Below are 15,379 nucleotides of genomic sequence, written 5' to 3'. Positions count from 1 at the left end.
AGCCCTGTGCCTCCTCCATGCTCCTCAGCAATTCCTGCAGCGTTTCGCATCCTGTGCCCCTGCTGTAAGCCTGATGCTTCTTCTTCTATCTATCTATCTATCTATCATTTATCTATCATTTATCTATCTATCTATCTATCATTTATCTATCTATCTATCATTTATCTATCAATCTCCTATCTATCTATCTATCTATCTATCATCTATCTATCTCCTATCTATCTATCTCCTATCTATCTATCTATCTATCTATCTATCTATCTATCTATCTATCTATCTATCTATCTATCTATCTATCTATCTATCTCCTATCTATCTATCTCCTATCTATCTATCTCCTATCTATCTATCTATCTATCTATCTATCTCCTATCTATCTATCTATCTATCCATCTGTGTATATTCTATCTTCTTTTTCTCTCTCTCTCTCTCTCTGTAGAGTCTGTATACACTGTGGCAATATACTTCATGTACACTGTTCTGACCCTGCTGCTGTGTATACATGCACTGTCACAGTATATATACAGACACTGGCATCTCTTCTCTCCTTGCCTAACAGTATAACAGCTAAACAGTGCATAATCACTATCCCCAGCATACCCCAACAGCTAAAACAGTGCATAACTACTATCCCCAGCATACCCCAACAGCTAAAACAGTGCATAACTACTATCCCCAGCATACCCCAACAGCTAAACAGTGCATAACTACTATCCCCAGCATACCCTCATAGCTTAAACCGTGCATAACTACTACCCCATGCATACCCAAACAGCTGAAACAGTGCATAACTACTACTCCCAACATATCCCAACATACCCCAACAGCCAAAACAGTGCATAACTATTACCCCCAGCATACCCTGACATCCTGAAGTCCAAATTTACAGATTTTTAGTGAAATCACATCCCAGAAAAAAAATTCAAAAAGTGATAAAAAGGTCACATATATAACAGTCAGCGGGGGGCAGTGGGGGTTGTCTGGGGGGGGTGGGAGGCTGTAATATTTAGTTTATGTCACTATTAGGGGGTATCAGCAGAGGCGGCGGGGGGGGGGGGCGCCAAAAGAAAGTTTCGCACAGGGCGCCATCTACCCTAAGGCCGGCCCGCCATCTATACGAGAGGAGGGGATACAGGGGGGAGCCATCTATAGGGGGGAATACAGGGGGGAGCCATCTATTTGAGGGGGGGGATACAGGGGGGAGCCATCTATAGGGGGGGATACAGGTGGGAGCCATCTATATGAGGGGGGGGGATACAGGGGGGAGCCATCTATAGGGGGGATACAGGGGGGAGCCATCTATACGAGGGGGGGGATACAGGGGGGAGCCATCTATAGGGGGGGATACAGGGGGGAGCCATCTATACGAGGGGGGGATACAGGGGGGAGCCATCTATAAGGGGGGAATACAGGGGAGCCATCTATAGGGGGGATACAGGGGGAGCCATCTATACGAGGGGGGGATACAGGGGGGAGCCATCTATACGGGGGGATACAGGGGGGAGCCATCTATACGGGGGGGATACAGGGGGGAGCCATCTATAAGGGGGTAATACAGGGGGGAGTCATCTATAAGGGAGTAATACAGGGGGAGCCATCTATAAGGGGGTAATACAGGGGGAGCCATCTATAAGGGGGTAATACAGGGGGAGCCATCTATACGGGGGGGATACAGGGGGAGCCATCTATAAGGGGGTGATACAGGGGGGAGCCATCTATAAGGGGGTAATACAGGGGGGGAGCCATCTATAAGGGGGTAATACAGGGGGAGCCATCTATAGTGGGGGATACAGGGGGGAGCCATCTATAGGGGGGGATACAGGGGGAGCCATCTATAAGGGGGTAATACAGGGGGAGCCATCTATAGGGGGGGATACAGGGGGGAGCCATCTATAGGGGGGGATACAGGGGGAGCTATCTATAAGGGGCCAATACAGATGTGCAGTGTGTAGAGAGATGAGGATGGTGACAGAGTGTGGAGCCTAATATGTCTGTCTGGCAGATTCTGTGGATTTGTGGCTCGGAGAAGTTCTCATAACGGCACAGGGCAAATGGAAAAGAAGATGAAAAGGGAAGAACTCCGATCAGAGAAGACGTCCCATGTGAGCCACTTGATGTATCTGCACTGTAATGTATATGGTGTACAGAACCTGTGTAGAGCTGGGTACCTCTATATGACTGGATGAGGTGATAGTGATCTGTGTACAGTGGATTAGTCAGTAGCAGCGGTGGTGTTAGGGTGGTATTACACGAAGCGATTTTTTTCAATTAACGATTAACGATAAACGATCTCCAACGATCGCAATAGCGGTTGCCTAATAATCGTTCGTTTTACTACACGGAAAGATTATCGGTTATATTGGAGCAACAAAATTCAAGAACACTCCCCTTTCAATTTGCGAATGAACAGGGAACGGCTAACGACATCTTATTCAAACGAACGATGTGCGAACGATGTGTAAAAGACAAACGATAAAAATAGATCCAAAACCTATTAAACGACCAACGACCAATCGTTCGTCGTTTAATCGTTGTCTACTATTACACTAAAAGATAATCGTTCAAATACGACCGATTGAACGATTATTCGAACGATAATCGCTTCGTGTAATACCACCCTTAGTCAGTATGCGGTGGTAATATTTGTTGCTTGTTATCTGGCATATATATAGAGAAGGGCAAAACAACATGTCTCATATAGACAGAGGAGCAACAACATGACTATTATATTATATATGAACCATGTTGTTTCCCTGTATTCTGTATACAGGGAAACAACATGGTTCATATATAATATAATAGTCATGTTGTTGCCCCTCTGTATATATGAGACATGTTGTTTTGCCCTTCTCTATATATATGCCATGTTGTTTCCCTGTATATTGTATTATACAGTATACATACAGGGAGACAACATGGTTCTCATATATAATAGTCATGTTGTTGCCCCTCTGTATATATGAGACATGTTGCATTGCTGTTGGAAGTGCTATCTCCATTGCGTTTTTTGGATACTTTGAAGCCAACCTGGTCTGGTTTGGTGAGGCATTCACGCACGGTTATTTTTTGTTTTTGCGCTGCTGAAAGACTGTGTTGTGAATTAAAGTTTATGTTAACAATAATTTGTATTTTTTATTGTACGTAATTGTACTGGCTAGGGGCGGGGTTGCAAAGATGGGGGGGTTTTGATGGCGGCGGCCGCGGGGGGGTGGGGCCCAATTAGCACCTCTGCCCAGGGGCCCATAATGCTCTTAAGACGGCCCTGCTTAAAGGGGTAATGCAGCGCTAAGAAATTATTCACAAAATAACACACATTACAAAGTTATACAACTTTGCAATGTATGTTATGTATGTGAATGGCCCCCTTCCCGTGTTCCCCGACCCCCGCCCGTGTACCTGGAAGTGTAGTGCAGTATACATACCTGATCCGTGTTGACCGACCCTGTCTGTAATCTTGTCAAAGACGTCATCTTCGGGAGGCCGGCCGACCCGCTCCTGCCATCCCTCATGCCGGACCCCCTCTGCCACGTCATAATTGTGCTCAGCCGCAATTGGCTGGGCACAGTTATGCTCAGCCAATCGCAGCTGAGCAGCTGATGACTGGGTCGGTCGACACGGATCAGGTATGTATACTGCACTACACTTCCGGGTACACGGACGGGGTCGGGGAACACAGGAAGGGGGCCATTCACATACATAACATACATTACAAAGTTTTATAACTTTGTAATGTGTGTTATTTTGTGAATATTTTCTTAGCGCCGCACTACCTCTTTAAACGCCACGATCGCAATGCATTGCAGCATTTAAGGGGTAATGACAGGCAGATGCGTGACTACGGCTGTCTGTCATTACCTCCGGGTTAGGGGACGCTGTGTGTGGGGCAATCGCCTTGAAATCGCTTTGCACACATTAAATCCCCTTCATGGCCACAAACCCTTATATATGATCCTGCTGCACAGGGCATCTGCAGCAGGAACGTGTATAGTTGTATTTTGGACGTGAAGGGGTTAATAACATACAGCCCCATATTTTCATCTGATGCTCACAATCCGAAAAGGAAATATTGAAGCCATACAACGCCTTAATGCACATTTCAAGGTCTTCTTTACTGTTTTTTTTTTTATTGTGTCTTTAGGACGCGATCCTTGTGAAATCAGATTAGCAGTGTGTAATATTCTTGTCTTTTTTCTCTTCTTGTTTTATAGAAATAATATTTTATGGACCATTTTGCTTAACTAGAGTCTCCTGGAATGAAACTGGAAATCGCCCGAGTGTTATCAGGAATAAATGCTGCTCCTCGCGCTTCTCTGGAGTAAACAGCTGCATGAAACTAACCCTAAAAATGCTCGACTGGTGACTATACGATATCCGATTCAAGAATTGGGGGACACAAAAGACAAACATCCAACATCTTCTACCAGAATAAATACTTTCCATCATGCCGATATATACTGCTGTCAATAATGCAAACTTGTAAACTATAATATTCACCCTATAAAGTAGAAAAAGTCAAGATGACCTCGGAGGATGTGGCTGCTTCTGTAGTTTTGCCATCCGTGGATGGAAAAGTGATATCTTTTCAGTCAACTGGAGATGTAAATTCTATGAATACTTTGGATAGTAATGTTATAAAAAGATCCAGAACAGTTCAAGACCAAGAGAATGCAAAGACTGCGGCATCCATACCAAGGTTAAAAGGGCAACATAGTGAGAATTCTGTGGCAAAGTCTTTTTTATTAGCAGGCAAAGAAGACGCAGAAGAACTACCAGGGAAACCTTACATATCAAATGCTGACTACTTTGGCGTAAACAGTAAAGTGTTAGAGAAGGCATGCAAAGCCAACCTGGGTTTTCATCAGTTTTGCAAGTCCTACAATCCTCTAAAAGTTAAAAGTGTGTGTCTGGAGCCTCCGATTCCTGCTGTGCTGACAGACATTAGTTTCAAAGTGGAGGGATCAATGGTGGATAGGAGGGCAATAGAGGGTCAGGAAATAGTAAGCGATCACTGCACAGATGCAGTAAGCTCCATTCCTACATTGCATCTAACTTATTCCACTCAGAAGAGCTCTTTATGTTCCACAAATAACCAATGTATTTTGGGCAGCCATTTACAGACAATGAAAAGGAATAGCTCCAGCAATTCTGTCCTCGGCTCCCGTCATATAAACGGCCATTCAGAAAGCTGTGACAGTGATGATGGACGCATAGGTTTCTGTAGTGAAGGAGGTCATCTTTTAAATACTCCATCATTGCTGTGCTCAGAAAACACACCACTATTTCCTAGTGGCAGCGCTCCTGGACAGGATTTACTATGTGTTATGTCTTCAAATCCATTACAAAGTCAGGAGACCTGCGAAAGCTTCATGGATGAAGTAGATAATGATTTGTCGCGAAGCAGGAAAGACCGCTCGACTCTGCTGGTCAGAAGGTTTTGTAAAAACTATAAAGAGGTGAAAAAGTCAGTATATACAGGGACAAGTGCCATTGTTAAGTCTTTGCCATCTGGTCACATTGGGACTAGAGCTTGCTGTTTTGTTGAGAGAAAACAAGAAAGGGCAAATGAACTCAAGTGCCATTGGGTAAGCGCTCGATGTCTACCATCTGTGCAAGATTCAGCGGAGAGGAGAGATTTGCTCGGCTACTTGGTAAGAATGACAATGTGTGAGGTAAGACCAGACCTACATTATGTTTTACCTGTTTTTTATGTTGTCCCTGGCAGAGTTTGTATTAAATATTATGAGGCAACAATATTCTTCTTAGTATTTTTAGGAGCATTTAGGTGAAGTGATCGATATTTCACATGTACTTTAAAAAGTTTTTTTTAAATACTTGCATGTTTTTGTTAGAATATTAATTTAGTAGGGATAAGGTTATTGTATTGTTCTTACTGCTGCTGTTAAGCCTGGGAGTCCTCTTCATTGTGAATAGCTCATTTTGTTCATATCAGGGGGCGACACTAGAGCTGGGTTGTTTGCCAGCAGTACTCACCCAGGCATTTTCTTTCCCTTACCTATCTGGCCAATCACAGGACAGCACTTTCCTCCTTACTGCTGTGTTGTGACCATAGTGTTGATAAAAGTTCTGGCACTGGCACTGGAGGATGGTTTAAAATTCCATACTATAGATGAGGAGCCAAGGGGTTATTGATGCACTGGGTTTGCAAGGTGCTAAATTAGCAGAGAGGGAGGAAACAACAACAGCATAAAGAAGTTACATTGAGCACTGAACTGCTGCTTTCATAGCAAAGCTGTCCTATTCCTGTCTCACATGGGTCTCTGCACACAATACTGTTGCAGTGGTCACATATTGTCATGTCATCACATTTAGGTCAGATGTACAGTACAGGGGCTGACAATGGACAGGGAAGTGTTAAAGGGGTACTCTGGAGAATTTTTTTTTTTAATCGACTGGTATCCAAAAGCTATACAGATTTCTGAATTGTTTCTATTAAGAAAATCCAGTACTTATCAGTTGCTGTATATCTAGCCAGCTGCAAAAAGTTGTGTGTGCCAGTCTTAATCAAAATAAGGACCCATATATAAAGCAAGCCTAATTATTCCCTTACTATTCACCTAACTGTCCCATACATTATTATGCCTATGTCCCCATGGTTTGTACATGATCATTACGAAACACTGCCATCAATATTGAAACAAGCCTATTACATTGCCACTATTTTCTAAGGTAAAGAACATGAACCTCAGATTCTCCTATGTCGCTAATAAATACATTAATATCACATGGCCTTAAATTTTATTGCTGTCCTTTCTTTTGATCCTTATATAAATTTGTGATTTTTCAATCTCTTGTTAAAAAAATGAGTTGTTTCAAAGATGAAAGGAAGAAAAGAAAATGTCAATATTTTTACCTGGTTGTTCCGTTTAGTGACACTAAATTATTAAAGTGCCTTTTGTATTAGGCAATTCACACTCTGATTAGCAGCAGAGAACATGAATAATTTACCATGAAAACTGTAATAGGATTATACCTGACCTTAATCCTTCCACAGCCAAAAGCTTTTCAGCAGTTTTTATTAGTGATTTCTCTATGTATTTTGTAACTATACCAGATAAATCTCCCAGTCTGAAAGCATAATGACTTTGCTGCAGGCCAGACTGCTTCTAGGTGACTTGTATTATCATTTTACACTTTAAACATACAGTACCTCCAGGTATGGATGCACTTAAACATCACCTCTAAATATAGGAACTTAATGCAGCGTGTCAACTTTAGTTTTTAATCTACAATTTAAAAAAGAAAAAAAAGCACTAGGTTAATTTGAAGTGGAGTTGGGTGGAGACTTGATTTACTGGACCCCTTTACTTCCACTGGTACCTTGGCTTCAGCTCTGCAATACCATAACATGGCAGAAAAGGGAAACAACTAAACATGCAGAAAACGGTATGAAATGTATGTCTAAAGATAGCCCTAGGGTCCTTTTAGGACCAAGAGATTTCTCTGCACAAATGAGTGCCAATCAGCTGCACTTGTTTGCTGGACACAGCACGAAAGATTGCACAGTTGGGCTGTATGAATGATCCTTGTATTGCTCATGCAGCCCTGGAAACTGACAGCACAAATATGTATATATTTGGTCCTGGGATATCTTTATAGCTGTGCTGTCAGTTTCCAGATCACAAGCAGCAGTCTGTACTTACAAGCCAAGCTGCTAGTGATCCGGTATCTGTCTCTCCGGCCCTTGTGCCAGTTGTATCTTCAGGACCTGCCTCCTCCAGCTGTCAATCATTCCGGAGAAGGCAGGGCCTAAAGTTATAGCAGCGGCCAGAGAACCAGATGCCGGATCACAAGCAGCGTGGCTGGTAAGTATATACTACATTGAACTGGATAACACAAGTAGCACAGATATATACATATCCAAGAACCCAATATATACATATCTGTGCTGTCAGTTTTCCTTTATCTTTCTCAGCCGCACAAGACCTTGTTTACACAGGACGATGTGCTGCCGATAAAGATAGATTTTAAAGCCTGCACAAAAGATGCGATTAGCTGATAATCGGGGGTTTGTCCGTTCTTTGGCTGGTCACTGCAACTTTTACACAGGCCGATTATTGGCTGCACTCTTGGTCGATAATCACCCCCATAAACAAGACCCTTAGTTATTATCATTTGGACATTAATGGCAGCTGGAGGTGATCGGAAAGCTGAAAACAGCCAAGCAAGCAGACTTTCTGTAACTCCATTAGAGGTTAATAGGAGTTGTGCAAGCAGTGTAGCACTGTATGCTGTTTCTGGAGGTCCTGAAATATGGAACAGCATAGCTAGTGGTACTGAGCTGTTTATAACTCCCGTATCGTTAGTGAGAGTTGTGAAAAGTTGGGCTGGTGAGTCTATGGGGCATCCTTACCCTTAAAGGGGTTGTCCAGCGAAAATCTTTTTCTTTCAAATCAACTGGTGTAAAGGTTATATAGATTTGTAATTTACTTCTATTTAAAAATCTCCAGTCTTCCCATACTTATTAGCTGCTGTATGTCCTGCAGGAAATGTTGTTTTATTTTCAGTCTGACACAGTGCTCTCTGCTGACATCTCTGGCCGAGACAGGAACTATCCAGAGCAGAAGAGGTTTTCTATGGGGGTTCCAATAGAAAACCTCTCCTACTCTGGACAGCTCCAGAAAGAAAAATATTTTTGCTGGATACCCTTTTAATTTTAGGGCTATGAGGAGGCTAATCCCCTGTGGATGAGGATTTGAAGTGATGAGCACACAGCCTTCATGGACCTGACAATGAAAGATAAATGTAGCGTTAATCCAGCCTGGTGACCACTGGGTACTTTGGCATACACATCAGACTTCTGGGATGTCGTTGAATAAAATCTGATAATATATCTGGTCATTGGTTGACACCAATACCTCCACCACTGTGTGTAACTAGATACAGTATTTAGCAGTTCACCTAGCATTGACTTTTGCAAAAAGGAATTCCCATACCACAAATGTTCTGCGCTGCTTGCTTTCTTTTTAGCCACACACTTCTGTTTTCCATTGTTCTTCTGTAAGATTTTGGAGTGCTAGAGACACCTAGTGGCTGATTTTAAAACTTTCTTATTTCTATTTTTTTATGCTGGGCACATATTATTTTGGGGTTAGAAGTTTGTGTTTCTTTGAACACATCCTGAAAGACGTCTTGTGCATTGCTCATGGCTGCAAACATGTCAACCTTTTTTATGAAGTCTACATATTTTATAACCTGAAATTGTTGTACACAGTGCTAGCATAGTACTGTACTAAGTGAATTATTTAGAAAGGATCTCTCCTATATTTAAGGTCATTAATTAGATATCAGTATATGCAAATACAACCACCTGTTTGTCAGGTCAGGCATTGCTTCCTGAGAAGGTAAAGTAGCAAAGGCCCTCTAGTACCAACCTATTAGAGATGGCTACCTTGTAAATGAATGCTTGACCCTAAAAGAGTCTTGGAACGTGACTGGGGATTATCATCCGGAACAGAATCTCCCCTGACAACTGTTTGGGGATTCTGTCCGTTTATTCCTTGGCTTGCTGTTCAATCTGACTTGTTTTGGGAGACAGGCTCCATTGTAAGTCTATGGCTATGTAAGTCTCCTTCTCCTGGCTACATCTAGAGATTGATAGGGGGTCTAAATACTGAGAGCCTCCCAATGATTAAAACCTTTAGCTTTTTTTTAATTTTTAGGTGACAGTATTACTATAAAGAGTTGTGCATTACCTAAGAAGAGAGAAGCTACTGCCAATAGGTGGCACTGGAGAGCAAGCGCTTTCCTCTTCGAGCTGAGCTGCTTTACATTTTTGCATTATGGTGTTTGCTTTAGGGAAGCTAAAATGAATTACATCATATGACAGAGGGGTATATATACATATATATATTTGTTTTTAATATATGTGTATATATATATATATATATATATATATATATATATATATCTTTTTTTTTTTCCCTGGATGAATTAGAGTATTGTAACCCCCCACAGAATATATATATTTATATAAAATCGCACACTCAGTGGGTCTAAAATCCACAATTGCTGAATTTTCTGCACATTACCTGTTTGCTGACAGCAGAATCATCAGCAGGACATGTCATTGTTGATTTCTTGCAGACTTACCATAAGTAATTTTATTTTATTTTTTTACTCTACAATGAGCAATTTTCAGCCAAGTGAAGAACAACTTTTGGTTGCTGCTTTCACTGTACCGAATGTATTATTCCAGAAGGAGAGGTGACTGGCTGCAGTCTAACATGCTTAAAGGGGTTTTCCAGGAAAACTAAATTCTAAGTCCTATGCCTCCCCATGTCATTAAGCAGCAACTACCTGCACACTTATCCTCTGGTGCTGAAGTTTTCACATCTTTTTGTTTCTGCTCCCTGTTGTTGTTTTTTCTTCTTCTGATGACCTCCTGCTCTCCGCTTACCCAATTGCAGAGCATAGCAGAGAATTGGGACATGACCGGAAAAGGGAAGAATAGCACAGGAGCGATAACTGGACAATCTCCCAGCTGCAGCACCTGGGGCGGATGCTTTTTCAATGCATAGGCATAGGGCTTAGTATTTGGTTTCCTGGAAGTTTTTTTTTAACCCTTTGAGGACCAAGCCCAAAATGACCCAGTGGGCCGCGACAATTTTCATTTCTGCGTTTTTGTTTTTCCCTCCCCCCCTTCTAAGAGCTCTAGCACTTTCAGTTTTCTATCTACAGGGCCATGTAATGGCTTGTTTTTTACAGGAATAGTTGTACTTTGTAATGGCGTCTTTCATTCTACCATAACATGTATGATGGAACCCCAAAAATATTATTTATAAAAATATATGGTAACTTTTGGGGGTTCCTCTGTCTGCATAATGCACTATACAGTAAAAGTGACATGATACCATTATTCTATAGTTCAGTCCGAACACAACCATATGTAGGTTAAACAGATTTTCTAATGTGTTTATATATAATATATATATATATCAATTTATTATGAAATCCTTTTTTTTATTGTGACTCTTTTATAATTGTTTTAGTTTTTCACCTACGGGGCTGTATCGGGTGTCATTTTTTTGTGCCATGATCTCTAGTTTTTATTAATACCATATTTGTGTAGCTTGGACGTTTTGATCACTTTTTATTACATATATATATATATATATATATATATATATATATATATATATATATATATAATATGTATGTAACAACAAAAAAAAACTGCAATCCTGGCTTTTTTCCTTCTTGTCGTTTACACCGTTCACCACACGGGATGGAGATTGTTATATTTTAATAAATCGGACAATTACGCACACTACGTATATAATATGTTTGTTTTTGTTTTTTTATATGTTTTATTTGTATGATGGGATAGGGGGGTGATTTTAATCTTTATTGGGGGATAGCTTTGAAAGCGATCAGGACCCCTGCAGTCACACTGCGGGGGTCATGATCGGTAAGTGACAGGAGTTGCTCCTGTTACTTACACTTAAATGCCAATGCGCAATCGCTGCAGCCTGTCATTAAGGGTGAGGGCCTGGCTGCTAGCACCTTAGAGACCCATGATATAACTGTTTGTCCAGGGTCGTCTAGGGGTTAAAGGAGTTTTCCAGGTTTACAAATACATGGTTGCTTTCTTCCAGAGTCAGCACCCCTCCTGTCCTCAGTATGGGTGTGGTTTTGCAGTTCAGTTCTAATTTAGTGAATGGAGCTGAATAGTAATACGACACACAACCTGGGGACAGGGATTGTGCTGTTTGTGCAAGAAAGTAGCTATGTCTAATGCTGCGTTTACACGAAACGATAATTGGCCGATCGTACGATTAACGATGTCGGAGTAACGATTGTTTTTTCATAACTGTCAGCGTTTAGACGGTACGATATATCGTACGGAAATTCGTTTTGCGATCCTTTTGCGATCGCTTAAGTCTATCTCACACATTGGTTAAATCGTTGAAGGACTGTTTACACGGAACGGTCTGCAAATTTTTTGCGAACGACGATTTTAGAACATATTGTAAGATCAAAATGAACGATTTCTCGTTCGTCGTTTGATCGTTCGCAACGTTTACACGTACGATCATCGTTCGAATTCGATCGTTATCGTGCGAATTCGCACGATAATCGTTCTGTGTAAACGCAGCATAATCCTGGATAATCTAACCTCTTTAATATGCATGTGGCACTGCAGCAGGGTACACCACAGTGACTGAGGTGCTGGAGCTGTTGATGGGCATGCTGAGAGTAGTAGTTTCGCAACAGCCGTTTGCCCTAGCGTAAAACTGAGTTGTTATACATGTTCCTCAAGTTGCTACGATTACAACGATAAAGAAACTTTTAACTTTTAAAACTTTTTCAAATTTAAAAAATTAAAACCTTTTTCAAAAAATATCTGTTCCTTTAAATAGCTCTATTACCATGCTTAAAGCGCTTTTATCCTATGGGGCTGTACTTTCTACCAGTACCTTGTTTGCACATATGCGACTTTTTGATCGCTTTTTAGTACAATTTTTCTGGATTTGATGTGCAATTTTGCACTTTGGAATTTTTTTTTGCTTACACCATTTACAGTGAGAGATCAGCAATGAAATAAATTAATAGTTCGGGCAATGACGCATGCGGCGATATCAAATATGTTTGTTTTTATTTTTTTTTAAATGGGTACAGGGGGGTGATTCAAACTTTATTAGGGATGGGGATTTTTTTTATTAATAAATGTTTTTTTTGTTTTTTTTTACACACATACTAGAAGTCCCCCCCCCCCCCTGTAGTATCACTACACTTATCTCTCATAGAGATCTATGCAGTATAGATATACTGCATAGATCCATGAGATCAGTGTTCTATTGCTGTCGGCCAAAAGCAGTAGAATGCCGAGCCGGGATCAGCGCGATTACGGCGCAGACCCGGCCCGCTAAAGATGCGGGGATCGCGTCGGGGAGGGGGGGGGGGATGTTGGATTTCGCTGCGAATCCGTGGTGGGAAATCTGGTCCGTGTGAAGGCACCCAAATGTAACAATGTGACCTTCTGATTGCTTGTGTAACGTTTTTATAGACTCTGCATTGCCTGTTAGTGTGTAAAGAGGAAGCGATGAGGCCTATGTAGTGTGCATTCAGCCATCAGCACTCACAGTTGAATTTGCTGGATTCCAGTGGGTTACAGGGGAATTTCCAGTCTCATCATTTACATGCTGCAGTCTCTATGGAGTTACACTGCTTGAATCGGACTCTCCAGTTCTGGTACTTACAGCCACTTTTTTGCTACTTGTCCAAAAAAGACCTTAAACATCCAAGAAGGTACCGTAGTAATGTGCAAAAATGCTAGATAATAAAGATCATTGGCATGTACAGCACTATTCCTGTACTCATTCTCTACCTGGATCCTAGAAGTTGCTTGGTCCAGTCTTGGGTAGATCCTAATCTTGTGAAATGTGATTTAGAGACTTGCATATGAGATGAACAGTAGAGGGAGACACAGCATCAGTGTTCCCAAATGAGCCTCACATGTATGAAGCGAGCCACGATGCCAGGATCAATACTGTAGAGCCCCTTTAATTTCTAGAAATATATCAAGCGGTTACTATGTGCAACTAAGCTGGTATTTATCATGCTCTTTATTCCCTATGATAAAGATCTGCGGCACTTTTTATGTTTTTTAAGCTTTACCTTTGGATTTCCTGTCGTCATATTAGACGGTTGTATTAGCTATTCTCTATATATAATCACTGTGATCCAGGTAATGGTCTTAGCCCTGTCGGCACCATTTATAGCATTAGATAATGAAACTTTCATCACTTTTTACATAAGTGCTTAGAATGATGTGACTGTGTTACTAATAATCATCTTGTATTCGGGGCCGGTATCGCCCTCCCTCTAAGCTAATATTGAGCCCTAGTAATGATGGGTGACATCACTGTAATTACCCGTCCTGCCGGCTTCTCTCACAGCAGTAACTCGCACTCGCTGAAAATGACAAACGCCAGATAACTCCAAAGTTGGTTTCCCTCCCCATCAAGCTGCTTTCTCTTTGGCTTGCAGAAGGGAAGAAGTTTCACATAAACTTAGGAGGTGAAGCAGCATGATGTGAAATTCAGCAGAGAGATTCCGACTTGGCTGGATCTATTATTTTATGCTCTTTAGTTTTGTGGAGGAGCAGGCAGCTATTTTTAATTGATAACTTTTTTTTCATGCTTTTTCTTTTACATTGGATGGATTTGTGGACACATCAGAGGTATTGAACAGTAATGTGCTGTATAATGTGAGTCTGATGATATTACTGGGGTGTAACTGCTTTTTGAGCATTGATGATATAGACCAATGGTCTGCAACCTGCAGCTTTCCAGTGCTGTGTCTAGACTTCTAAGATCATTTAATGTTTTTCCTGTCTGTGGTTATATTGCATCCTATGTAAAGTATGCATTGGTTTCTAGTAGGAATAGTTATGTAGATTTAGGTCGCCTTCTTATACTCTGTGTTTTAATTACCAACAGAATTTATTTAAAAGGTACAAATACTTTATTATATAGAAGAAATATCTGTGGAGAATAGAACGGTACACTATATAGATCTTGGTATAAAAGGGCACTAAAGGGTTTTGTATGAGATTTGGCAGCGCCACCATTGTCCATGGGCTGTGTCTGGTACTACAGTTTAGTCTCTTTAGTCTTTTTAAGGGTTTTCTAATCACTGTGGATAGGGTAAAAAAAATTGTTATGTTCACACATAGTATTTCTGTCTTTTTTTCAACCAAAACCAGGAGTGGAAATAGCAGGAAAAAATTATAATGGAAAGATTTGCACAGTTTCTGTCCCTTTTAACCCATAGCCCATAGGTGGCAAATTTGGGGGTGTATAAATGTTTTTTTAATGCTCTGGCCCAGTCTGAAACTTTTAAACTTTGTAAAAAGTAGTCTGGCTTTTGTTTACAGGGATGTATAGAGGTGTGTGTATGTGTGTAATATATATATATATATATATATATATATATATATGTATATATGTGTGTGTGTGTGTATGCACCTCTATACCCCCATTCCTCCTTTTATCCTTGAGAGATTTGCAAACTAAATCTAGTACAAATAAATCTGGTACACATAAATCTGGTACAAAGCATGTATACCAGATTTACTGCAAAAATCTAGGGTTCATTTATTTATTTTTCCGGGGGCCTCCTATAAAAATAGGTTAAAAAAATACATACATATAACATATATGTGGTGAGGCGCAGGGAGTGTTTGTTTTGGGTGAACTCCCGCCAGGTCATCTTTTATGGTGGTGTGGGTGTAGGGTCACTTGGACACTTGTCAAGGTAGCCTGAAGTGGTATAGGACCCACCCCGGACAGTCTTGGCACCCCACCAGCACTAAAATGAGAATTAACCTGTCCTAGGTGGGTAATACAAGCCCCAG

The 15,379-nt window shown here is 41.1% G+C and overlaps 1 protein-coding gene across 7 annotated transcripts in view; it reads left to right on the top strand.

Annotated features, from left to right (window-relative positions):
• PLCE1 (phospholipase C epsilon 1) overlaps positions 1-15,379 on the top strand; it is a 196,236-nt gene that overhangs the window by 21,795 nt on the left and 159,062 nt on the right. For all 7 annotated transcript variants that reach the window (XM_069980388.1, XM_069980389.1, XM_069980385.1 and 4 more), the window contains exon 2: positions 4,209-5,669. In XM_069980388.1, coding sequence (XP_069836489.1) covers positions 4,518-5,669 — 1,152 coding nt within the window. In that variant the 5' untranslated portion in view covers positions 4,209-4,517. The remainder of the gene's footprint in view (positions 1-4,208; positions 5,670-15,379) is intronic.

The sequence above is a fragment of the Dendropsophus ebraccatus genome, chromosome 8 (genome assembly GCF_027789765.1).
Source record: "Dendropsophus ebraccatus isolate aDenEbr1 chromosome 8, aDenEbr1.pat, whole genome shotgun sequence".
NCBI classification, from domain to species: domain Eukaryota; kingdom Metazoa; phylum Chordata; class Amphibia; order Anura; family Hylidae; genus Dendropsophus; species Dendropsophus ebraccatus.
The sequence above is the reverse complement of the archived record's forward strand: the minus strand, read 5'-3'. Positions and strand labels throughout refer to the sequence as shown.